Source organism: Cavia porcellus, unplaced genomic scaffold, assembly GCF_034190915.1.
Source record: "Cavia porcellus strain 051 isolate PalLab524CR breed Dunkin Hartley unplaced genomic scaffold, mCavPor4.1 scaffold_3, whole genome shotgun sequence".
NCBI lineage: Eukaryota > Metazoa > Chordata > Mammalia > Rodentia > Caviidae > Cavia > Cavia porcellus.
This window is the reverse complement of record NW_026947486.1, coordinates 67,229,419-67,256,039: the sequence shown is the minus strand read 5'-3', so window position 1 is coordinate 67,256,039 and position 26,621 is coordinate 67,229,419. Positions and strand designations below refer to the sequence as shown.

Here is a 26,621-nt window from a genome sequence, read left to right as displayed (position 1 = left end):
AAGAAGGTGCCCAAAAAGGAAGCAGGGCAGTTCTGACCATGGGCTCTTACTTCACAGTTTAGCTGCAGCCAGCCCCACACAGACACCCTGGATGGGTGACACTTTGTTTCACAATACTTGTTTACATTTGGTTTTTCCTTACACTGGATTATACTTTCTTTTGTCCCTTTTTCCATCCTGGTGGCTGGGTCCTTTGTATCTATTTGCCATGAGTGAAGAACTGTCCCTGAGATTATCAAGCAGCTACCTTTCTTTAAGCAGTTGCCAGTCTCTAAATTGAAATGAGAATCCATCCTACCCTAGCGTTCTAGGAGAGGCTCACTTTTTAGAGAATTAATTGCTTTGAAATTCCTTTAATTAGTGCAAAGAGGCAGCCCCTGCTTAATGACTTCCTCACTTTGACCCTAATAAAGAACTTTTTAAGATTGTCCCTGTAGCTGTGATGAAAAGGTTCAAGGGAAGGGACCTTGGTCAAAGTTCTATTCTCTGCCTGCATTGCAGCTGTGCCTGCAACTCTCTTCAAAACAAAGTGCAACACACAGTTAGAGACAGGCCAGCAGCCCCAAGCAAGTCATTTAAGATCCCTGAGCCTCAATTTCCTCATCCATACAATGGGCCTACTGCTAATGTTATACCCACCCTTTACCGATGTTGACAGGATTCCAAAAGGCAATGCACATATTGTTCTTAACACATTGCTCTCTAAGCAATCAGAACACAGGGAGCCGCTACTGTTATATGGATTAAATTAAGCTTTGAGTTTTCCCAATGGTAGGTCAAGACCTCACAGCTATTCATTCTGCCCTATTATTAAATGGAAGTTTTCTTGTGTCAGTTTTGCTTAACACAAAGCCCACCTGCAGGGCAGTCCTGGCACTGGCAATTCACTAGTGGGACAAATTCTACTGACCTATTTTAAACTATTCTGCACCCCCACGCAAAATGGATATGTTTACACAGGGGAGGATGGTCCCAGTCAAAACAAGATGAAAATACACTGCTGGCTGGGAGCCCTAGGCTAACTGATTTCAGGTCCTCTCCCAGCTGTCAGCACTTCACAATTGGGCAACAGAGTTGGGGCTACCCACCCATATTCTCCTGACTCCCTCATTGACTAGGCTCTGCCCAGTATCAGGCAACTGGCCATCACCAGGTCAAGCTAGAAGGAGCCCCAGGGCTGAGGTTTTTCCAGAGTTTACATGGGCAAGAAGGGTGGAGGGGCAAGGCCTATCTTCGCCAGCTCTAGTGTCAGTACTGTCTGCTGCCAGGGCCATCTGGTGCACAGGCAGAAAAGGCCTCTGTCAACAGAGTCGCAAAAAATGCCCAAAGAAAGCTCCTCTAGTGATGTGCCGAATTTCCCTCACTAGATTTATTCCCTTGGGTTAACAAGAGGCTCTTGATGAAAAGAAATTACCCCAGGAAAGGAGAATGCATCAACCCCACTCAAGACACAGGCTCTTCCTCAGACTCAATGTCTCAGCTATGCCACTTATAAAAGAGTCAATAGAGTTCGAGGAGAAAGAGAGTTCTGGGAGCAAGCAAATGGGGTCTCCTAGACAAGGAGCACTGAAGGTAAATGTCCCAAATATGTCTAAAGCATCTTCACAAATAACTTGCTCTTATTTACCAACAAGGACGAAGCAATTACCTTGTGTGGTGTGTATGTTTTATGAAGGAGCATCAAGCCTATTGCAGGATAAGGATCTAGTAGCATAGGCACTTTAGAACTGTTCTGTGCAGTCCCCCAGCTCCCTAAAGACCAAGGTGGAGAAATCACTGACCTCCTGACAAAATTTCCTTCCTTTGTTTTCACTTGAGCAACTTTAATTGGAATGCATGCTAGAGAGTTTCTCAGAGAGTGCCTTTCTTTGCATATGTATCAGGGGAGTCCTCTCAATTCTCCTTATCACTATTTGAGCCTCCAGGATCAGTGGCAGCTCCATGGGCCAAAACCCATCACTGCCAGAGCATGTTAGTGAGAAATCACCTGGTGATGTCAAAGATGCTTTGCTTTCTGGGTTTTCTCCCAACTGTGCTTGGGAGCATAAACTCTACTACTCTTGAGAGCTGCCCACTCACGGGCAGTTTGGTTTCTTGAGAGAGACTCTTGAATATTTGGGCATATTTATATGCCTGCTGAAAGCTCAAGGCCGCTGAGTAATCAGTAACCACTTTAATCCCCTTCCCCCAGGCAGCACCCATCAATCTATACTTAACCAGCCTAGGGTGCTTCTCCCAGAAGCCCCCACTATGTGAACTATGCTGAAGACATCATATTCCTTCCCAGAGAAAAGGTAAATAGTTCACCTTATGAAAATGACTTTAATAGATAGCTCAATCACTCAAATCCAAGAGTTAATGGCAAGATTTCTTTATCTTGGTGGATGTCGGGATATATCTGGGCTTTCATGTCCCTCCTCTTCCCAAACATTCTATTTACTGTATACAGCTGCCACTCAGAGAATCGGGCTTACCAGCCCTAAATTCCTCTTTGATATTGCCAGGTGAGACTTGGCTGCCCTGCTCCTCGATGTTATCACCTTTTACTGCTGCCTGTGGGTGACCTATGCTCAACTGACCCAGCCCCTTTAGCTACACGTGATCAAGGCCCGAGGATTAGCAGAGAACCAGGAGCACACAGCAGAATGAATTATCTGTTTTATTTAAGAGATTAGGATTTACTTCCAGGTCATTAGTTGCCATTTACTTAATTAAACTGTATTTGGGTTTCCCAAGTACTGTATGTTTGATTTTCACAGATGTTTCATGTTTTGACCACATGATTGCCCTAAATGATTGTTCACGAATTCAAGTATTAACAAAAGGCTAATACATAAATTTTCCTATACAATAGTTCTTCCCTAATGTGGCCACAGCAAAATTCTAGCATTTTGCTGGCCCCTGTAATTGTTCGTTCAGCACATATTTACCTGTGAGCCAGGCACTGGTTCTGGCCTTGAGTATACAGGGGAAGATACAAGACAATCTCCTCCCCCCAAAGAGCTTCTATTCTAGTATAGAAAACAATGGATACTCATTTGAGACCCTACATTGCTCACTTTGTCACGGTCTTGTGGTTGAGCCTCCAGACTGCTTGAAACTTACTGTGCTATTTGTGACTGGTTGTACCCTTGGAGAGGCTCTCAAGTTTAAAAAGTTGTGCACGTTGGAAATGCTACAGACAAAGACTACTGCAAACATCAAAAGAATAATTGAAATACTGACTCCATTTTAACCATTCCTCAGACAACCCCTTCTCCATAAGCAGTATGGATAACTTGTGAAACCATGGGAACTGGATAGAAGGTTAGAAATGCTAGACTTTGAAATAGCATTGAAAGGACCGCACATTTGAAGAGCCATTTTGCCAGCAGTGTTTGGGGACCAGGTCCCTTACCTCTTATGGAATAGACTAGATTCACGTGGTCCCTTTCCATTTTTCAAAAAACTCATGAATGCTGCTTCAAGATGTCCACAGAGTCTGGAATATAAGGTAGATGCGTGTAATATCACCAAAGACATCTTTAATCTGTTTTTTTTTTTCAAAAACCAAGTATGGTGATATTCTGTAATCCAGTACTTTGGAAGGCTGAGGGACAAAGATTACAAGCTTTAGCCCAACCTAGGAACTTTAGCAAGACCCTATCTTAAAATAAAAATTATAAAAGGGACTAGGGATATAACTCAGTGCAAAGGCCCTGAGTTCAATCTGCAAAATGACTGAATGAATCAGTCAGTCAATCGGTCCATCAGTATAAAGTGACATTATCTATGCTTCCAGACCTAAGAGTACACATAAACATGTATGCCTTGTGTGCTGTATGTGTTTTTGGAGAGAAGAGTCCCTCTCAACTCCTGTTATCACTTCTATCTATCTGAGTCCCAGTACCAGTTCTTAAGCCAAACCCATTTTTATAGCAGCCTATCATTAAAATCACCTAGTAACATGACAGATGCCTTCCGAGTTATTTCCCAGCTGTGTGCAGCCCACGTTTCCCAGGATGTCAAAGACTATCTATGAAACTTTTCTCAACTGCTGAGCTAGTAACTGTCTATACTTGGCTGTTCCTCAGTTTCCATATTTACTTTAGCTCTTCTGCAACTCTGTCAACAAACTCCACAGTACTGTTAGTTTTAGCAAATAACAGAATGTCAGAACTGTTGACCAGGATTCCTTAGTTTGCTGCAAGAGTTCTATCCCAAGACATAAAGGCTAGTGTTCCTCCTATTTTTTTTAATGTATATGAGCTTTGGCAAGCTTTTCCTGGTCAGGCCAATCATGCTCTGTTGTCCACAGACCTTTAAGTCTTCTCCTGCATCAGGCTTCTCCCACAAAGACTTAGGCACGTCTGTCTTTGCTTGGTGACACAAAGACATTTGTAATATTTTTTTTTTATTGGTACCAGGAATCGAACTCACAACCTCCTGCTTGCAAGGCAGGTTCTTATGCCGCTGAGCTAAATCCCCAGCCCCATGTAAGTTTATTTTTTAAAAGAAAATGCCAATACTTTGAATTTTCTATTTTTGTGTTTTATCTGTACAGTCTTGCCATAGCCCTTAAATCTGTATTTGATAAGGTGACTTCAGTGCTTACCATTTCTGTTGCCAAGAAGGGCTCAGGAATGATATTTTATGGTGGCACTAAGAATTTTCAGGCTTTTGGCCTAAAATATCTTTCTCTTCCAATCCCACATCCAACACTGAGTGTATGAAGGAGCAAAGAAGAGGTTAAAAGAGTCGTTGTTGCTGTCAGGCAACCATGACGTTCAGGCCCTGGGGGGAACACAGCCTTTGTTTATTTCTATGCCCTAATCCTAGCAGACAGAGTAAATTAAACATAAAAATAAAATAAAATGCCCAAACCTGTGCTTGATGCACACCACAGAGAACATGAATTCTTCCTATTCTTCCTCCTTGAGAGAGGGAAGTCACTGAGCAGTAGAGATAGCCTCACTGCCAAGGAGGGCCTCCCAGCCAAGGGATGGAGTGAAAATAGTAGGGATGGGTGAACCCCAGACGAAATCAAGGTAAAGATGAACATGTTTGAGAGGTCCTGGCAGTCTTTGTTGTCAACCCTACGAGGTTTCTGAGGATGAATGAAACACACCTCTGAATTGACCCACATTTGACTGGGTGGTAACAGCCACTGGGCTATAGAATAGCTGGCTTCTGTAGAAGGGAGGTTGTGCCGATCCACTGACCAGACCATGCTGTTTGAGAAAAATCAGCCCCCTCATCTTCTCTGACTTGAGTTTTTCTCTCTTCCCCACTGTAGTGCCCACTTCCATGTTCCTAGCTGCCCAGGCTGAGTTCCCACTGACAGCTGTAAAGTGTCCTAAAAGGAATCTGTTCCTCACAACAAAGAGGGGAAATTTTGCCAAGGATTTAGAAAGAAGTCAGCATAGGTTCAGGGTTATCCTTCTAATAGTAGCTCTCATTTGCGATCTGATCAAGCTTCTAGGAGCAACAGAGAAAGAGATGTCAGAATGGATGGTCAATCTGGAATATGCTGAACTGCATCAGAATGTGTCATACAAAGTAGGTCTCAGTGCCTGTGGCACCACAGGGGCTCTTCAGAGACATCTTTTCTCAACTTTTACCTTTAGGCCACAGCTTTTGACACTCTGAATCGAACTAGAATGTCCTGCATTTCCATCTTGCCATGTTTTGTGGCCTTAGTGTCCATTTGGTGTCATGGAGAAGCTGATAGTACCAGAAAGACACACACAAACACACACACAAACAGACACACACACACACACACACACACACACACACACACACTGTGGCCTTCTCTGCCTAATTCTGTCTGGGAATCAAATTGTGTGAAAGGATCAGAAAAGGCATTTGCATCAATGTGTACAAGCTTTGTGCTTCTTTTTTCCTGATATGGTGCCTGTATTCCTCATTAACCATCCTTAAACCAAGCAGGAGGCCTCCTTTAACCCCTTCAAGCAGTTCTTTGAGTTCCCGACACTATTCCCATGGTTTAGGAGCCTTGCCCAGTGGGAAGTTCACCCTGTCACTCTCCTTTATTTTTGTTTTGGGAGTAGTGTGCCCTGCCTCCGCACTGCTGTCCTCCAGCCTAGCTGGTCTGCATTCTCTCCAGCCAGGAAACAAAGGTTGGAAGTGAGGTCACTGCAGAGCCCCTTTGCAATCTGTAGAATCCCTGTCCACAAATCATAGAGACCCACAGTAAAGAATCAAGGAGCCACATCAAGCGATCCCATGGTGAATACCTCTGCTGTGAGGTAAGCTAGGTCTCAGAAACACAATGTGAGAGCCTCAGAGGCTCAAAATGCTTGCCCATCATGACCCGTGAACCAGAGTCCATCAAGAAGCCAGTATTTATTAACCATGCTTTTGTTTCTTAAGGAATCTGTGCCCTTTTAAATGTCACCCTTCTGCTGGGGATACAGCTGAGTAGCGTAAGTGCCTGCATGATAAGTGCAAGGTCTTGAGTTCAATTCCTAGTAGGGTTAGAGTTCAATTCCCAGTGGGTTAGAGTTAGGGTTAGGGTTAGGATTCTGAAGGGACCCACAATTCACAAAGCAAATATGGTACCTGTGCCTTGTCCTCTGGACCGTTTTATCGCTGTCAACCTTAGTGTCAGAGGAGCCCTAAGTATTACACAGAATCGCCAGGCTCTGTAACTGTTGTGTTACTCTCATCCAGGTGACCACTTTCCAAAGAACAGATTGGAGAAAAGATAAATAGCCCATCCTGTGGAGTGAAGTAATGCCCAGTCGTGTAGTGGTGTGGTCCTCCCAAACTTCAAGCTCCCCTTGTGGACCCCCAGACCCTAGGCTTTTTCCTGAAGCAAACCATTCATTCAGGTCTGATCAGTGAAGAAAAACTTAAGAATTTGTCATAGACTCAGGATATTCTGAAAGGAACACCATTTTTGACCTGTATTATCAGTTTGCCTGAAATGTGCTTTGAGCCTTGAACGAGCACTGAATCAAATTTGAATCAAATTGACTTGAATTTAATTCAGTGTTAATGGCAGTGAGTGTGGAGAGAAGTAAAGGACTGTCATTCCATTTACCAAGGCTGATTTTACAAACTTTTAAGAAATATCTGTTTCATACTTGTAGACAGATAATGGGGAGGGTGGAAAATGAGAAGGCTTGGAAAAACTATGAAGGTAAATTTTCCCAACTGCAAGGCATAAGCATAAGAAACATGAGCATAAATATTGGCACAGGGTTCATGAAATTTAAGATTCACTGAGCTTAAACTGCATTCCTGAATAAGCTGCCAGTAACTCCAGTCCTGCTGAGATACTAAAACACCTCTCCATACTTGGCCATCAAAGTTGAGGTGTTGCAGGTGACTTGACAAGAACAGTTTTTGACTCCTCTTAATGAGAGTGGGTGGGAGAGAATGCCTTGTTGAAATGGGGTCTGGTTCTGACTGTTGTCCATAGTGTCACTGAGAGATTGTGAAGCTCACATGGGACCCTGTCCAGGAGTGAGTTGAAAGGCACAATTCATTGCTCTTGCCATCATCTAAGTGCCAGGGTGTGCCAAAACTGTTTGCTAGAGCTGCTTTTCCAAGAGAGTGTCCATCTCTCCACCAGGATTCTCTATCGACTCCCCCCGCTGTTGCTTTTGCACCTACATCTCTATCCTCCTCCCTTTTGCCTGTCCCCCCAAACCAGGGCTCTGAGCCCTAGCCATGTGGGGCTATTCATATGATCCACAGAGAACAAGGCACTCTCTCTGTCACCATCTTTCTTGCTTGCTTTCCTCCTTCTGGACTTTGGGGCTTTTCCATGAAGCCAAACTATGTAAGTGGCAGTGGTCTTCTTATTCTTTTGTCCTACACTGGAGTAGAACCAAAGGGACACAGAGAAGACAAAAGCAAGGACAAATTAAACTATGGTGTTTCAGCCTCTTTAGTCTCCTAACCTCTTCAGAAAAAGGGACAAGTAAGTAATTAGAACTAGACAGAATCTCATATAAAAGGGGACTGAGGTGGACAAGTGGGGGTAGCGCGGAGCTTTAAATGCATCCCGCTGACACTGTACTAAAATGTTGTCGTACTCAGTGTCTTTTTTGTGTTTCCCTTTCCAGCTCCTAATCTACTGTTTGCTTTGTGGCTTGTCCCCATATCTCTAGCATTGTGTCTTTTTCTGCTTCTCCTGACATAGGACCCTGTGTTTGGCTGGCAACATGTCCAAATCCTTGGGTGGAACATTACCCGTAGAAAAACGGAAGACTTGTCTATAAATAATTTCCTTCTAGCTGTGTGGTATGCAGTGCTTCAAGTGCAACAAACAGAGAAGTGAAATGTTCCCCGTACTGTCTTTCCTAGCCTATGATACCCACCAAAGCCTGTTCCCCACCCCTCATCAGTATGCTGAGGTCTTGCCTCAGGCTTCTGCTGCCCAGACTTTGCCTAGTCACTGTTCCACTGTCCCATGGGAACCCAGAGTAGGAAGGACTTTTGTCCTAGAGAGTCTGGCTTTTTAACTAGAACAGACAAGTAGGAATCTTGAGACACTTCTTCCAGCTCAAAGAGAATAAGTTGGTATCCAGGGCCTGGTGAGATGGGGAGAGTTAACCCTGTCCTCCTTATGCCACCCTCCACTAGAAGGTTGTTCCGGAGAGTAGCTGGGTGGATTATGTCTGTTTTGTGGCAAAGTTCCATGGCTAGAACTGAGGCCCAATGAAGGGCCTGTCTCATCTGTTAGTGTTGCTGTGCTGGGTTTGGGTCCACCCTACATTGTAAGCTGTGGGATATAAGAAAATGAATTTGGATACATTTATGGACTTTGGAATTTCTAGGCTATGGAATGCCTAGGCCACTGCTTCCTGTGTGGTCCCACCTCCACAGGACACAAGGATGCTGAGAGGATCAAGGATAAGCTCATCCTTCAGGACTAGTAGATCAGAGAATATGTATCACATACAGCACACTCTTCCACCCACTGCAAAGTTTGGCATTGCTATTCTAAGAGGAATTTTCTGGGGTGCCGAGAGTTAAGCAGAAAACCTCTGGGTTTCTCCTTCTCTTCCACCTCCCTCCCATCTTTTGTCCTAGTTCCCTATCTCCCTTGTCCTTGTTGTCAGAAAATACTTATGCAAGGACACTGGATTCCATTGTTGTCCTCTATTGCGTACTAGAATCTAGTCATTCTTTGATAATTGAGGATTACAAGGCTTCAAGGTGATCATTTCTCACACAACAGAACTAGAGGTATACAGGGGATACAAGATTGACTTGAGTATGGACTGAGCCCTTGACACCTTTTGGAATTTGATTTTTAAAACTAAACCCCTGATATAATCTTGTTCTCTTGCTGTTGACTTCTTTCTCCTGAAAACTGAACCGAGCAAGAACAGGGAGGAAAAGAATTAATTAAGGGAGCCACTGAGTGGGGACCCCAGGAACTCAAGGTTTGACTGGGTGTTCCTGTTATTTCCATACCATACACCTCATGTGGGGTATTGTATACCTCAGGACTACCTGTTGCATTCTAAAAGCCATTCAGTTGCATTAACTTTTCCTATGTCTTAGACAGAATTAGCCTTCTTTCAGGACTGTTTCACTACCTTTTGAACTGATATAAGCCCTCTTCTCAGGGGCATTAGGACTGCTTGGATATTTGTCAGGTCTTCAAGTGTCACAAGAGCTGACTATGCTTGCAGAACTCAAAAAGTTGGCCTCTGGACTTCTCAAATAGTGCTACTGGCATCCTGGACACTGTATCTACTCCTTACCCTTTTTTCCTCCTTGCTACTCTCTGACACCTTCAGCTCATCCTCCAACTGCCTTGACTCATTTGTTTGGGCACTCCCCTCATTCAGCAAGCTTCCTCCAAGATCCTTGATTTCTTGATCTGTAAAATGATGGTGATGGTGCCTACGCTGCACTTTGTGGCACAGGCAGCACTGTGTCTGTCCATAGCTAATGCTCCATTATGGTAGCAATTATGGTCAATGAGTCTCAAACTCAGCTTGTTTTTTAATTGGAGTATAATTACTGAACAATTCAAATGTAGCTTTGCTAGCAAACTTAACCATTTTCCCCTTTCCTCCCCAAACTGTCTGGATTTCTTTGCTTCTGTCTCCATCTAAGAAAGTCCACATCAAAAGAACTGTTTCACTTGTGTCCTGTTTTCCTGGCAATGTTTTGCTCACGCCAATCTAGCTAATTTCTCTATTCCCCTGTCTTCTCAACATCTCCCCTGGACGCTTGGAGTAGGTAAGAGTAGGAAAAAAAAAAACAGCAAGCTACTAAACGATCAAGTCAGTGACTCTTTCAGGACCAAGAACTCTTTGAGTGGCACAGAGGGTTGATTAATATGTCAGTGAATTTCAATAACACAGAAGCTCCTGATTTAAGAAAGTTTTCCCAGATAACATTCTTGATCACCCATAAATAAATCTATACTTTGTTCTTTACACACAACTTAGTGCAAACACCACGTTCAGAGAACCTGAAGCTAACAGTGTCCTAAGATTGGCATTATCTCCCACCTGAAGTGAGGTTAGGTGAGCTCATACAGCAGATTTACTTGGGCAGTTCTGCTGGTCATTCCTTTACAAACTTAATAGCCATTGCTTACGTCTTTCCCCAACTAAAATCTATCAGAGGGACTCCACATCATAGCCTAAACTGGGCTGTTCAGTAACATGACTACACTAGAAGCCAGGAGGAAATCAAGGCCTTCAGACTGGGCTTGGCTGGGTCCTTGGCTAGCGTGTCAGTGCCAGGTACCTGGTTAAGAGAAATGATCCTGAAGCAAATAATAATTACCTTCTTTGCTGATAAGAAGCCCCAGTACTTTTCCAATAACACGACTGCATTAGCATATTTCTTTGGACTAAAGCCTGTAGAGCACTGATTCATGGGTACTGGACTTACTTCACACAAACTACTGTTTTGTGTATGTGGTAGAACCCAGTGTTCTTAAGATCCTGAGTTGCTGTAAATAAAGCTGGCAGTTGCATCACCTGTCCCTTTCCGTGTCAGGTTGCTCCTTCTGGCTGCAATTCCACTTTTTGTCCACCAGGAGGCCTGATATAGGAAGGAGCAGAGGAAAGACTTCAAGCCTTTTGCCTCATTTTTTAGCTTTAAAGCTGAAAAGAATGTAGATAAAAGTCAACGAGAATGGGCGTTATAATGAATCTCATTATCTTCTCAGCTGATGCCTAAACTTTCGAACCTGATACTATGCAGCAAAACAGAATAGAGGAACCTCAGTCAAAAACAAGATGGTGAGAGTAATACAGGGCTTCAAATCGAGATAATAGAAAGTCAAAGTGGGTTACTATATTATATCCTGCTATATTTTTCCCTTTAATCTGTATAACTTGTACCCCTTCACTGTTTTTTTTTCTTTCTTTTCTTTTCTCCTTAAATAAAATTTTTTTAAAAAAGCTGAAAAGAATGAAAATATATTTTGATAGAAAAACATAACTCTTATTCAACAAAAAACACTTCATTTTCATTGTGGCTTGGAATCTGCTTTTTTCATAAAGCATCCTCTATGATGTGTGGCTGGATCCATCACAAGACAGATGCTTTCTTGGAGTCCTCTACGTAGCCTTGCTTTGTAGTTTTCTTGTCATCTGTTATTTATAGGAAATTAACAGAATTTCATTAAAAATAGGGAGATGAGATACTGGATAATGTTGGATGTACTTTCTTTGCACAGTAGGGTGTGGAGACCAGAGAAAAATACTGGCATCTGTGGTCAGTCCAGTGCCTGCTCTTATACTCCATCTCCTCTCATCTCCTCTCGCCCACCTAGCCACCTCCCCATACACTTTGTCCACCTACCCAGTTTTCTAGACACCTTCTGCATATGCATGCATACACAAACTAGTCCACACTTATGTATGTATATGTGCATGTGGGAGGTATCAGTACACAGACAGATTGCTCCTACACCCACACATTCCAAGGAAGAGGTGAGTGGATGTATTTCAGGGCTTGGGACAGGCTGGTGGGCCATCTGGCTAGGGGACAGATGCATTGTGGAGAGTGAACATGCAGGTGACAGAGTATGTGTGCAAAGGAGAGACTGAAAGGGCAGTGAACAGGTGAGGCTCCCAACAGTAAGGGTGGGTGTCCAGGGAGTGTGACACGTGAAAGAATTGCAAAACCATCCATGTTAAGGTGACTGACACCTAAAGAAGCCCCTTTTAAAGCAGCACTGCCCTCTACTGAGGACTTTCAACCAGGTGTTAAGCCTTTCTTCTATTTCTCTAGAAATCTGCTCCAGTTTGGTTTTTCCAATCTCCAGAGACCTCTTTGGAGATGCCAGTTGGCACAAGAAAGTGCTGAACTGTTTACAGTCCCAGCCCATGGTGCAGGGAGGGGATGTGGTTTAACTGGGCTGCAGAGCCCGGTACAGGACTCATTTGCATGGCCCCTGACGCCATGTGACGCAGCAGGCCCCTCCTATATAAAGAAGCAGGAGCCAAAATATCTCAAGAGTCTGGGTTGGGCTAGCAGTCCTCGGAGTTTGTGACACACTGACACCCCTCGAGTCACTTCCCTTCAACTCTAGCCAGAGCCCTCGCCTGGCTTTGGGTCCGCCCAGCAGCCTTCACAGTCTCCTAGCCTTGGGGCCAGACTCCAGCGCGGAGCCCAGCCCGGTGCAGCGCGCCAGCAGCCAAAGGCCGCCCTGTCAGCCCAGCCCAGCCCAGCCCGAAGCCTGACCAGAGATCCCCAGCAGCCTGAGCCATGAACACCGAAATGTATCAGACCCCCATGGAGGTGGCGGTCTATCAGCTGCACAATTTCTCCATCTCCTTCTTCTCTTCCTTGCTCGGAGGGGATGTGGTTTCCGTTAAGCTGGATAACAGGTAACCACTGGCCCCAGCTCCCGCGCTGAGCAGAGCCCAGCCGCCGGCGGGGGCTGAGCTCCAAGCCGGATCTCCCAGCGAGTCGTGCGCCGCCGGTCCCTGTTCCCCGTGGTGCAGCATCCTGGGAAGGGGCGGGGGTAGGGGACGCAGGAAGGGGGGTCACAGCGGCGCCGGGATCTGCCGTCGGAGCGTCCTTGCGGCCGCTGCGCCTTGAGAAGCAGCTGTTACAGCCGCAGAGGCAGCCTGAAGCAGAGGGGCGGCGGGCAAGGCCGGGCTCGGGGCAGGCGGTGCACCCGTGGGGAGAAGACCGGAAGCTTCTGAGCCGAGAAGGAATTGGTAGCTAGATTTGGAGCCCTGTAGGTTTGCCCAGACCTTCTGGGCCGGCGGCGGGGGCCTTCCTGGGCCGCGTGCCCCCATTGTTTGTGTATCGCTGGAGCTGGCCAAACTGGCCACGCTGGCCTGTGCACCCCAGGACTCGCGCGCCGCCAGGATCGGTCGGAGCTCCGGGTGTACTAACCTGGGTGGGGAAGTGCAGCTTCCTGCAGGGGCCAGAGAGGCCGAAGAAAGGAAGAGCCTGGGGGAGATGGAGGATTTTGCCTACAGCTGCCAGGTACTCAGAGTGGAACCGGATGGGTAACGGGTCGCTTTGCTTTTTGTCTTTTAGTGCCTCTGGAGCCAGTGTGGTGGCCATTGATAACAAGATTGAACAAGCCATGGTGAGTGAGTGGCATCCCCACGTCATACCCATCCCCAGACTTAGCTACTGTACCGCTTATGTAACTCTGGGCAGGACTGACTGAGAGGGTAGGTATAAAAGCTACTAACCAAAGACTCAGGAAAACCCTGTGCCTGGTTCCCATCCTCCCTGAGACCTTAGGTGGGCTTAGAGAGACACCTTGTAGAGTACTTCCAGGTCTGTTCTTGCTGAGCTCCAGCCTTCCTTCCCCACTCCTCCATCCCAGGACTTTGAAGCAGCCTCTGGCTCCCTCCCAGGCCTGTGCAGAGCAGAGAGCTGAGACTCTCATTTGTCTGTATCCTGCAGTTGGCAGGAGCCAGAGCTCATTGGATGCAACTTCACTGCAGTGTCTCTGCAGAGCCTGGGCTGGGGTCAGGAGTTGGGAGGAAACAGAGAGTAAAGCACCCAATCCTTTCTCCCTTTCCATACCAGGTAGAGGACAGACTCCACTGAGCAGCCAAAATGGCAGCAGGAGCTTGGGGCTTCCTGTAGTTAGAAGCCCTTAATTGTGCCCTGGAGCCTAATGTCACAGTTCCCTGCCCCTAGTAAAATCATCAGATTCAGAGAAGATATAGTAATTTCTACACTTTCCCCAGAGCAGGTGTCTTATGTCCTATCTAAACAGGCTGGAGGACCGTTGTGACTCATTGTGCTGGATCAAGACTCTAAAATGCTGATTTTATTTTCTTGGTGAAGATTTATAAGGCAGACCAACTGAATGGGGTACACTACAGTTACCCCATTCTCACCCCTGATTTGGACCAGTAGCAGAGCCAACCAGCAAGCTGAAGTCTCACTCCAAAGATGCCTAAACAGTCACATTTGAAAGTCATTAGAAACTTGAAGAGGGAGTGCTATCTTGATCAAAACCAGGCTGCCAACTCTGGCATGGCCCAAATCCTGGAGTGAGGGTTTAAGTGCTTCAGAGAAGGGTACACAAGGAATTGGGCTATAGGGCCAGGCCACTGAGGTCAGGCTGCAAGGCAGTGACATGAAGGCCAGCACAGGCTCTTGATAGCAGGTGCTGGAGAGACAATAATGACTAGAATGGCTTTCTTGTCATTTCTTCCCATGGCAGGATCTGGTGAAGAATCATCTGATGTATGCTGTGAGAGAAGAAGTAGAAATCCTGAAGGAGCAAATTCGGGAGCTGGTGGAGAAGAACTCCCAGCTGGAACGTGAGAACACCCTCCTAAAGACCCTGGCAAGCCCTGAGCAGCTGGAGAAGTTCCAGTCCAGGCTGAGCCCTGAAGAACCAGCTCCTGAATCCCCACAAGCCCCCGAGGCCCCTGATGGTTCTTCAGTGTAAGTGGCTCTGTCCTACAGGGTGGGCAGAGCCACTAAACTTGTTCTACCTAGTTCTTTCCAGTTTGTTTTTGGCTCCCCAAGCGTCATCTCACGTGGAGAACTTTACACCTAGCATAGCTGGTGCCAAGAGATGTCCCAAGGACATGGCCACCTGGGTCCACTCCAGTGACAGACCCCTGACAAAGAGCAGCCAGGTCTCTGGAGGCTGAGTTGCATGGGGCCTAGTGACCTCAAGCCAGTGAGCCTCTAATGCCACCATATCCTAGAGACTCCCAGGGCCTGGGCAACTTATCTGTAACTGGCAATGGAGAAAGGTAGTTTGAGATGTGACACCAGTTTGCTCCAGAAAATAGAAGGGGTCTATTTTCATTTCCATGGACATCTTCAACAGCTTCACCTAACAAAGACCGTTCCTATGAAGAAGCCACTTGTGTTTTAAGCAGAGGGAGCCTCTCTTCTCCACTGCCTCACGAGAGCAGGGGGCACAGATGAGAGAGATTGAGCCAAGTCAGCCTTCTGTTGGTTAATATGGTATAATGCATGGCTTTGTGCACAGCCCAGTGTGGGATTACAGCTTTGGGATGACCGCTTACAAAGTTCTGTTTGGTTAGTATTGGCATAGTTTTACTGTATAGCCATAAATGCATATATATACCCATAGGGCTAGATCTTTATCTTAGTGTAGTGATGTATACATATACACATACACCTATGTGTCGAAGGGCCTAACCAGCTTTGGGAATACTGACTGGTCCTGTACATCTTAAAGCTAGTTCTTTGACTGTGTTCATTTACCAGCTTGATCCAGTTTGTCTTTTAGGTTAAGTAAGACTCAAGAGTAAAAGAGAGAGAGAGAGAGAGAGAGAGAGAGAGAGAGAGAGAGAGAGAGAGGAGCCAGCCTCAGAACATGGTCACAGATGCCTTGCTGCTGTCGCCCTTTCCCATCTGTCCACTGTAGACAGGTGAAGTCCTTTTGAATATCAAACCCACCATTCACTGGTGCTGACTACATAGAATGGGGTTAAGAGAAGATCAGACTGGACTTCATATTGCTGTTTGAGAAGTTTCAAAAATTGTGAAAACTTTCAGGTGAACAGAAAGATAGATAGCATCCTGCCGTGGATGAGAGTTGGATGAGGGCCTGGCTTTGATCCCATGGAGTCTGGGGGATATGCTTGGGAGCTTGTCTGGGGGAAGTTCTGTGACAGAGAATACTTTCCACTTTCTGACACCTTATCCTGATGTATGTCTCCAGGATTTGAATTTTGATTTTTCAAATGTAGCTTGAAGTTTCAATAAAACTTTGCTTTTTTTTTCTAAAAATACACATGGCATCTGAGTGAGTATAAATTGCCTGGGCAAGAAAGATCCTTACCCAGTGGGAGGAGACTTTTTCTGATGCAACATATATTTGTTGAGCATTCCTAAGTGTCAGACCTATGTGACATCCAGAGTCATATGTCACCCACATAATCCCTATGTGAAGGACATACTCTCTACCCTCACTGTTCTGGTAAAGAAGATGAGACTCAGCCAGCTGAATGACATGTCCAATGTCACACAGCTGTTATGTGAGTTGAACTCAAATCTGTTGCCTTCTCTTTCTGTTCTGCTCTCACTTTCATGAGAGCTTCATGAGTAGCAAAGAAACACCCACCCTCAGCTTGAGGGGATGGTGTAGGAAGATACATAAGGATTCTCCCAAAAAGACTCTTGTCTCTCTCTCTCTCTCTCTCTCTCTCTCTCTCACACACACACACACACACACACACACACACACACACACACGGTAGCAAGATGAAAGGAATCTGAAGCACAAGTGGGACTCTTCCTTCTTCTGAAAATATCACATAATGCATTCTCCTTAATGCCAATCCACTGTGATCCCTGATCTTGGAAAGGAAGCTAGGAGGGCCTCAGTAAGAAAAAGATGGAAAATGTATGAGGTGACAAAACCATCCACCTTTTATCTGTCTCTTTCACCCCACCTGAAGAAAAATGCCTTTAATTGTTGTTTCTCTACTGTCATTGCAGGGAGTTCACTTGTAAAATCCCCAGCCATGTGGGCAGAGCTAAGTCCAAGGCTCCTGACTATAGCTTCCCTCCACCTCATTTTTAGGGTTCATTATCTCCCCCCACCCTTGGCCGCATCTCTCTTGTGTTTTTTTTTTTTTGTTTGTTTGTTTGTTTTGTTTTGTTTTTCTATTTCTTTCACTAGCTACCCTGGAGCATTTAGTGTCTCCTGTATCACATCCTAACCTAGACCTATCCTGGCCCCTAAGCATAGCCTTAAGCCTACTGTGTCCCTAAAGAAGAAAATCACCCCTATCAAAGTGATTCCATTTGATCTCTTCCTGTAGCATATACACCTATCCCTTTGTCCCTTGAAATAGAATATAACTCTTTGATTTTCCTGAGCCACAAACCTCAAAGTTACCAAGATTGTTATATCACTGTCCAAATATAATCAAAACAACATGCCTCTTTCTCTTTCAAGTTCATACATGTTGACCTGTTCTTTTCCATTTGCTAGAACCCTTCCTAATGTTGTGAATCTCTGCTTGCTAGTCTCTCGAACCTCAATTTCCTCACCTGCTCCAAACCTCAGTACTCATGATGTCAAGTTTGTTGTTTACACATACAAATTTGGTCACAAGTGGATTGCACAGAGGTGCAGATCCAAACTTTGGACTAGTGCATTGGAAGCCCGCAGACAGCCAACCCTACCTATTTGTGCTTTCCCAATCCCCACTTACTCCCAAATGCTTCCCCTTTCAAAACAAGCTGAGAGAATTTTAGACTTCTCTCATCTGTAGACCTCCCACAGTGAATTTCCAGCTGAACAAGAAAGAACAGATGAAAAGAGAAAGGCATAAAGTAGCACAGCTGTACCCCAAACCTCTCTGTTCATCAGGCTCTTTCTGTACGCAAGAAGGGGAAAAACCTTGCCCCTGGGTCACACAGTGGTAAAAAGAGAACAACTTTGTTGCCTAGGCAACCCCGACTAAACAGAGACAAACACTGCAACTTCTGAGGCCGCGGTGGTTACTACAGTAGATAAGAGGAACTTTAAATGTTTTTCACATATAGGAGTTCTTTGTAGTTGTTGTTGTTGTTCCACAGAAAACCAACTAGGGTGGAGAAAGGTAGAAAAACATTTTGCTCCTGGACTTTTATGGACTTTGGGATTCTGAGCTCAGCTGACCCTGAACAATAAGGACACTTACAGTGGTTGCCACCCCTGCCCAGTTATGGCGCTTCACCCTGTCATCTCTGCAGCAGCCCTCCCAGCATGGAAACAAGGATCACAAGAGCACTCTTTGCTGCTCTCAGAAAAAATGATAATTAGGATCTACCTCCATGTGATGGACAAGAAAATTGGGAGCCAGAGGACTTCGTGTTATCCCATTGATTCCATGGGGCTATGGTTCCCCTTTTAAATGCTCAAAATATTTTTTAGACCATCTCCAACTCCATGGAAGTTGAATTTTTAGTTTTCACAGAGAGAGACAGAGATACAGACAGACAGACAGACATAGGGACAGACAGTAACCAAATTCAGTGGTGCTTTTAAAAGAATTGCTTGTATTTGCCACAAAAGCATAGACATGACTTTGAAAACTAGAACAATGATGCATGTGTTAGCAAGATTTAGCCATTGTGAGTATATATATATATATATTTCAAAATATGTTATACATAATAAACAATTTTATTTGTTGATTTAAAAAAGAAAACTAGCTGGGCGTGGTGGCACATGCCTGTAATCCCAGCACTTGGAAGGCTGAAGCATGAGGGTTGCCAAGAGTTCAAGGTTAGCCTCAACTACATAATGAGTTAAAGGCCAGTCTAAACTACACAGTGAGACCCTGTCTCTACAAATAAATTAGAACAAAAGTATAAGGATAGATCTTTAGCAGAAAATAAGTATTTGAAGCAGTGCTCTCAGGCTGGGGACAACCACAGAGGGAGACGTCGCCATGAATCCTGAGAAGGAAGCGTGGGAGCAGATGAGATCACTGGGACCTGGGCTGCAGGGAGAAGGACTTCAGAAAAAAAGGTACAAGACCACTGCCTCTTAAGAGTATTTTGAAAATATCATAACATTATATTTCTGGAAAACCTTGCTTTTGAATTTCACATCTTCTCCTACCAGTTGATTAGAAATTAATGAACAAATTAGAGCTTTATAAATGGTTTGGCTCCTTGGCTTGTCTCATGTAGAGAAGCTCATTGGAACCAAATATTAGCTACTTCACCACCTCCATTAGTTCAAGTAATGTTTACCAACGAAAGCCATCAGCTAGCTATTCCAAGCAGAAATGGTTTCCAAAGAGGAGCCAGCTGGAAGGAACAACAATTGCAATACACATCACTTATATGGCACTTACTTTATGTTAGATAACATTCTAAACCCTTTTACATCTACTGACTCTTAAGCCTCTCCACTAATGTATAACATATGTTCTATTTAGGCCCCTGCTTTAGAGATGAGAAAATGGGAACACTAAGACACAAAATGGTTGAATAGTTTGCACAAAGTCACAGAGCTAGTGAACAGCAGAGTGCAGATGAAGCAGAGGCAAGATGGATGCACTGAGGGACAGGAGGGGAAATCTAAGAGTCATAATTCCTCCTGTACCACCAGGAGTGCCCCAGGAGGCAGGAGGTGAAGAGTTAGAAAGGAGACCCCCCCCAAATCTAGCAGAAAGGCTAGCATAAGAAAAAATGACCAATGAGTCTGGGAGGAGTACAAGTGAACAGAGAAGAAAAAGGTGGGTGGGAAGGTGAGGTGGCTGGCATCCAACCACATGACTGTAGATAGGATCTAATAGGTCTCAGGGAGTCACGGTAGGCTCCTGAGTGGGGAAGTGACGTGATGCAGAGATATTTGTAGAAGACGGGTCCTGGAAGCTGGAGTGGCTGAAATGGGGACCGCTAGCCACTGACCAACGGTTGCTGTAATCCAAGTGTGAGGTGCTGAGGGCCAGCTGGGGCAAGAATAAGGGTCATGGAGAGGAAAGTAAAAAACAAAGGCAAAAAAGCCACTGAAAGGCAATATTTCTTCAAGCGTAGTCCACTCACATTGGATCTGTTACAAAAGTTAAAATGTAAATACCAGTCCCCATGTCAAGACTATAGAAGGGTTAGAGCTCAAGAATCAAAAACTAACAAGTCATTGGTGATGTTGAAGTACGGGAAAGTTCACAGACAATTCATAGACGAAAATCAGCATAATCTGGTGGCCAAGTGAGTCAGATGGACACAAGAGAGCAAACTAGCCATAAGTCAAGGATGGCATGAAAGTTTTTGTTATGCACAGAGAGACAGAAACAGTTACAGTGAAACAGAGAGAGATACAGTATACAGATATAACTATTTTAACCAATTTCAAGTGTACCACCTCATAGCATTAGATATTTTCACACTGCTCTGCAACCATAGCCACCAACCGTCACCATCATTTCAAACGGCACTTGATGCCTGTGAAACTCTGACTTCCTGAGCCTCTGGTGCCCTGAAAATGTTGAGTCCAGAGGACTCAGACCAAGGAAGCACTAAAAGCAATGGGTGTAGGAAAAGACTGGCACCTTTTACAGAAATAATGAATTACAGCTTTGATTTCTGGTTGAGCTAAGCATATTTACATACGGAAATATTCCATAAATGGCTGTGACAAAGGAAATGCAAATCAAAGGCCTGAACATAAGTTATGTGCATGTGTGCACAGCACAGGAGTAATAGTGATGTGAGTGGACACAGGCCCGAGAAGTGGCTGTGGAGCATGAACAGAAGATCAAGAGAAGAGGAGAGGAGAGGCAGGCTGTGAAGAAAGCTAGGAAAGCCCTGAGGGAGCACTAAGCTCTGCTACTCCCTCTGCTTTTATCTCATGATCTATTATTTTTTGATGTTTCCCCTTCAAAGTCCTTACCATAAGTCCTGTCGTCTTATAAAATTAAACTAATCCCTAAATGTCAATTTGAGGAAGGCTGAAGCAGCCTTTCCCAGATATTCTGGGAAAAGGAAGCCCTGAGGTCTGAACTATAGGCCTCGTATTGACTAGCAAACCATATAACCCTGAGTACTTCATTGGCATGTCTAAACCTCAGTTTCCCATGCTGCAAAACAGTATGGCTGAACAGCTAAGTAAAGTCTCCCAGCCAAGAAGAGGCCTTTAGGATATGAAACTTGTGTACTTTACCTGTTTGCTCCAGGCCTCAGTTTCCTTTCTTGTCCCCAATTCTCTTTACCCACATACCTAGTTCTTCTCAAGTTGCCTGTTAAAGAGCATACAAGAGGGCAGGGATATAGTTCAGTGGCACAGTACCTGCCTGGCAAGCACAAAGACTTAAGTTAAAGTCTCACTACCAAAAAAAAAAGCACCCAAGAAATTATCACTTTTCAAGACCAATACATGGCTCAGTACCCACAAGGCTCCACTTTGTAGCAGAAGAAATCACACATGGCCTTATTTTCCAGCCTTTTAAATTTCATGAGCACTTTTGGTTGCCTACATTGTGACAACACAATTTTAAGCTCTGAGTCACCTAGCAGAAGTGAGATGTAGAAATGAGAGATTCTGTGGAGCAAGCAAAGGAAGCCATACATAGGGTTTGCCTTTGAAAAACCTGTGTTTGATGCACATACATGGAGTGCAGGAGAAGAACAGAAAAGACACGATAGGGAAGGTTGGGCAGGGAAAAATAAGAAGTAGAAAAGAGGGAATGGGAGCAAATAGGGCAGCCCCAGTCCCCTGGGGTTTCCTCAACTGGGCTCCCCTGTTCTTTCCCTTCTATGCCAGTGATGAACTTATTGCCATCACCTAAAAGATACAGGATGAATTCATCACTGAAGACTAGCTCTATAGGTCCTAAGCTCTCCCAAACATGTATTTCTGGCTGTTCTTTGCAATCCAGGGCTGAGCCATTGCAAGTAGGAAATTAACCTAACCACTGTTAGGGGCATCTTGAGGCACAAGTGATGCTCCAGTAAGTTAAATCACATCTAGGATCAGAAAATAGAGCAATTGGCAGTAAGGGGTAAACAGTGCTCTAGAGATCGTCTTTCCCAACTTCTTGCTCCTCAAACAAGGTGATTGAACCCATTCACAAAATCAGCAGCAGGGTCGGACCACATCCTCTGATGTTACACCTCTACAGATGACCGGGGTATAGGCCTCAGTGTCCCCAACTGTAAAATGAAGGGTGGAACTAGAGCAATAGTTTCTTAACCCTGTCTGCACATGAAAATCACAGGAGGAGAATTTAAAGAAATTTTGACACCTTTTTCCCAGGAATGTCGATGACATTGGTCTAGGATGGGGGCCCAGGCATAGGTGATTCTTGGCTGATATATAGGAATCATTCCAACCTTAACATTCAGATCCATCTATTCATTCATTCATTCATTCATTCATTCATTCAGCAAACACTGGTACCTCTTATATGTGAGCCATAGTGAAAGGTACAAGGAATGCCGCAATGACCAGGTCAGACATGGACTCTGTGATCCTGGAGCTTGTTGCATGTTTCCCATGGGAGAGAGAATAAGAGGCAGGGTGGGGAGTTGGAACAGTAGACTGGGGCACACTCGGCCTCACCTTAAACTCACATCCCACCTCTTGGGTTCCATCAGCCTACAGAGTACACCCATTTGCCTGCACTTTTGGCCCTTTCTTCCTTCCTGTCTGACTCTCATGCCTCTCTTAACGGATCCTGATTTCAAGTAGAAGAGAAGAGATGCTGTTTATCAGCCTCCTGAAACTCCCCAACACTACTGGGGATGATGAGTAATATTTAAATAATTTTACTGCTTCCTCTCAGTTATTCTTGCAACCTTCTCCTCTCCTAATGATCAGAAGTGCCTCTGGTCTCAGCTTTGGCCTCTGTCTTCTCTCCTTGGTCGGTTCCATCTGTTCCCAAGGTCATCAGGCCATATCAGTAATTTTCAGCCTAAGTGTTCCTTTTAATTCCAAGCTCAAATATTTGTCTGCCTCTTTACCAGCACCCTTTGTGTTTCACAAGTACATTCATGTCTATGGGACCAAAATCAAACTAATGACTCCAACCTCCTCCTATGTACCTACCTTAGAGTGTGGCACCACTACACAGCTGCTCAAACTCGAAACCTTGATTCCTCCTCTATCTCAGCTCCCACATTCCACCCATCTCCCAGTCTGGTGCTCTCAACTTCCCGCCACATGCTCTGATCCCTGCACTTCTCCCTAGACCCACTGCCCCTACCCAATGTAAGTAGCTATCCTCTTCCCCTGCTTAAAGGTAAAACTTCACACGTGGGCCTCCCTACTTCTGTACCAGGCTGTTTAGTTCCACACAGCAATCACCATGAACTTCTTAGTGCAAAATTAGGTCATGGTGTTCCCTTGTTTTAAGTTTATCAATGGCTTATCACAGCACCCAGGATAAAGTCCAAACTCCTTCCCATGCAAGTACCTGCATGATCTAGCCTCTGCTGACCTCTCCATCATTTCCCTGTCACTCTCTTTATTTTACCAAGTTCCAGCCCCACTGAACTGCCTTCTTCCCTCAAAGGATCTTTAGAGGCTTTGAGTGGGCTGCTTTCGCGCTGAAGCCCCGAGCAGGATTGCCACCCCTGCTCTTTGTATAGCTGTTTGTTCCTATCCTGTGGCTCTCTCTTCCTCTTGGAGATTTTTGCACCCCAATTTGTCTAAACAGCTCTGTCCTGCATTACCATTTCTGCCACTGAACTTATCCCAGACGGTGATAATTCTTTTATTTGCTTGCTTCTGTCTCAATGTTCCAGCGGCTCCCTGAAGTCAGGAAACATACCTATCTCCTGTACCACCAGTCTTCAGAAGTTCACACAATACTTAATGCATGCTGATCAATAAATATATTTCTGGGAGTTTCAGGTACTGTAGCAAATTACGATGAGTTGGGAAAGAAGGTTTTGGGTGGGAACATGATGAGATGAGAACTTTCCCAAAGACTTTCAGATTGTTGAAGTAAATTGGCTTCTTGGTCATGTCAGTTATGAAAGCAATGAACTATTTGTTCTGTCAACAGTTTTATTTATTTATTTTTATTGGTATTGACTTGCACTAAATGATATTTACATTCATTCTGGGGAATTGGTGCGTGTGTTTAACATATCTCAATCGTTTTCCATCTTCTCACCCCATTTCCACCCTTTCTCCTCCCACCTGGCCGTGATCAGTGACAGTTTATAATTGAACCTGTTCTGTGTCAGGTACCAAGCCAGGCATGGGAATTACTGAGGTAACTGAGAGACATACTGTAGGGTCCACCTGTGGCTGACTGTGAAGGGACGCTTTAGGCAGATTACTGGCATTCGTATGACTCTTGCCTAGGGAAATTCCTGCTGCTATCCCTTAGGGTAGTCAAAGGGCAGGCCAAGGATATAGCTCAATGGCACAGCACCTGCCTGAAAAGCATAAAATCGTGAATTCAATTCCCAGTACCAAAAAAAAAAAAAAACAACACCTAGTCAGAAGGTTTATTCTTCCCCATAATTAGCCATATTTAACCCATAAAACTCCAACCTATTATCTGGAGCTGTTCATCAAAACATTTTAGGAAGGAGGCATGGTATTGCAATTAGCTCCAGCTGTAATAACAAAAAAAATGCTTTAAAAATAGTTTGTTCCTCTTATAAAAGAAGTCTGAAGTTGCCTAAGTGGATACAGCATTCCTATAAAGTTATCACAGACTGAAGCTTCTTCCAAGATTTTCCATATTTCCTCATTGTCCAGAAACGGCTGTTCAAGCTCCAGCCACAATAGCTAAAATCTAAGCAACAGTTAGGAAGAAAAAAGGAAGGAAAGAAAACAAGAAAGAAAAAGACAACTCTTTCCTTTTTGAGGAAGCTTCTCAGAATACTTCATGCATCTGCTTCCAGCCTTACTGGCCAAAAACTAATCTACTCATTTCTAATTAAAAAAAACCAAAAAAGCTGTTCTTTAACTGAGGACATTGCTATCCCCAAACAAATTCTATTATTAAGGAAGACAACAGATGCAGCAGTGAGCATCTAACAGTGCCTTCTGCAGGTGTCTAGATACATAGAAAAGAACTTCATAAAAAGTTCTGTGAGTAGGAATCGTGGCACAAATCTGTAACTCCAGCACTTTGGGAGACTGGGGCAGGAGGACTTCAAGTTCAAACTAAACCTGGGAAACTTAGTGACTTAGCAAGACCTTGTCCTAATTTTTTTAAAAAAGGGCTGGAGATATAGCTCAGTCTGAAGATCCTGGGCTCAATCCCCAGTACTACCAAATATTTTACATATATATATTTTATATATATATATATATATATATATATATATATATAGTAACAAGTGCTAGCAAGGATGTTAAGAAAAACAGAACATTTGAACATGACCCAGCAATCCCACTACTGAGTATATAAACAAAGGAAATAAAATCACTATATTAAAGAGATATCTGCATTCTCATGCTCATTGCAGCACCAATCAAAGAAGCCAAAGAAAAGAAACAAGGTATTCATCCACTAACAATTGGATAAAGAACACGAGGTACATTATCACAAGGAAATTCTATTCAGCCATAAAAAGTGAAATCTTGACATTTGCAACAACATAATTGAAACAGATGATCATCATGTTAAGTGAAATAAGCCAGGCAGAGAAAGATAATTACCATATGATCTCACTCACACATGGAATCTAAAACATGTTGATCTGTTAGAAGTAGAGATTAGAGTGGGAGTTACTAGAGACTTGGGATAGGAGGTTTGATCACCATGCAATAAGTTGGAGTTAAATAGGAACAAGGAGCTTGGGGTATTATTACAGGTAATAATAATGTATTATACATTTCAAAACAGAAAAAAGGAATTTGAAAGTTCATCACAACAAACTGATATTTGAGGAGATAAATTCATTTAACCTTATTTAAACATTATGCCATGTATATATGTACTGTACATTACATGCTACTCTATTAATATATACAATATTTATGTTTTTGAGTTTAATTTAAAATAAATAATAATTTGAAAAGCACAAAGAACAACAATGACAACAACCAACCTCTTTGACTGCTGACTTTCACATAAGGGAATATGCCTACCCCAGTGGATCAGAGCTGGCTGGCTGGCTGTAGATACCGGGAACAGAGCAAGAAGGGAAGATTCTTGAAGGTGAGGAATGCTTCTGCTGCTGCAGATTGGTTTTCCCAGAATTTCCCAAACAAGAGAGCCTCATTAGGTGACCTCTGATCAGAGGAATTCCAGAAACCATGAGTACAGACTATCTTCTTAAATATCTTTATGGAAAAAATGAAACAAGATGTTGTCTTAATTACTTTCTCATTGCTGGGATAAAATATCCAACACTCACAAGTTGCGGGGGGAAGGTTTATTTTAGCTCACAGTTTGTACAGATTTTGGTCTATAGTATGTTGGCTCAAGGCAGAGCAGCATGGCAGAGGAGAAACGGCCCGTAGCAGGGTAGTCACAAAGCAACAAGGCTTCCTTATTTCCCTTTTTATACCATCCAAGCTATAAGCCTATTTCTTGGTGGCACCCACACCCAGGGTGGGTCTTTCCCTTATCAACACTCAGAACTATGCTAAATCAATCTGTGGACTAATCCAATTATCAACGCTAATGATTCAGCCACCTCCAAAGAAGTCCACCTATGAGTGCATGAAGCTTTGGGGGGACATCTACATATAAGCCATACAGATGTGTTATATTTATGTACCAATTACAAACAATGAATGCAGT

General features: G+C 44.1%; 1 protein-coding gene across 5 annotated transcripts in view; it reads left to right on the top strand.

Moving 5' to 3' along the window:
• Tsc22d3 (TSC22 domain family member 3) overlaps positions 1 to 16,193 on the top strand; it is a 56,474-nt gene extending 40,281 nt beyond the window's left edge. For 2 of the 5 annotated variants that reach the window (XM_013150211.3, XM_003467583.5), the window contains exons 3-4: positions 13,489 to 13,540; positions 14,639 to 16,193. In XM_013150211.3, the coding sequence (XP_013005665.1) occupies positions 13,489 to 13,540; positions 14,639 to 14,869 (283 nt within the window). In that variant the 3' untranslated portion in view covers positions 14,870 to 16,193. Of the gene's footprint in view, positions 1 to 12,446; positions 12,825 to 12,980; positions 13,181 to 13,488; positions 13,541 to 14,638 lie in introns of those variants that run through there. The other 3 variants (XM_003467582.5, XM_013150214.3, XM_013150213.3) reach the window with 3 other exon arrangements.
• The last annotated feature ends 10,428 nt before the right edge of the window (positions 16,194 to 26,621 follow it).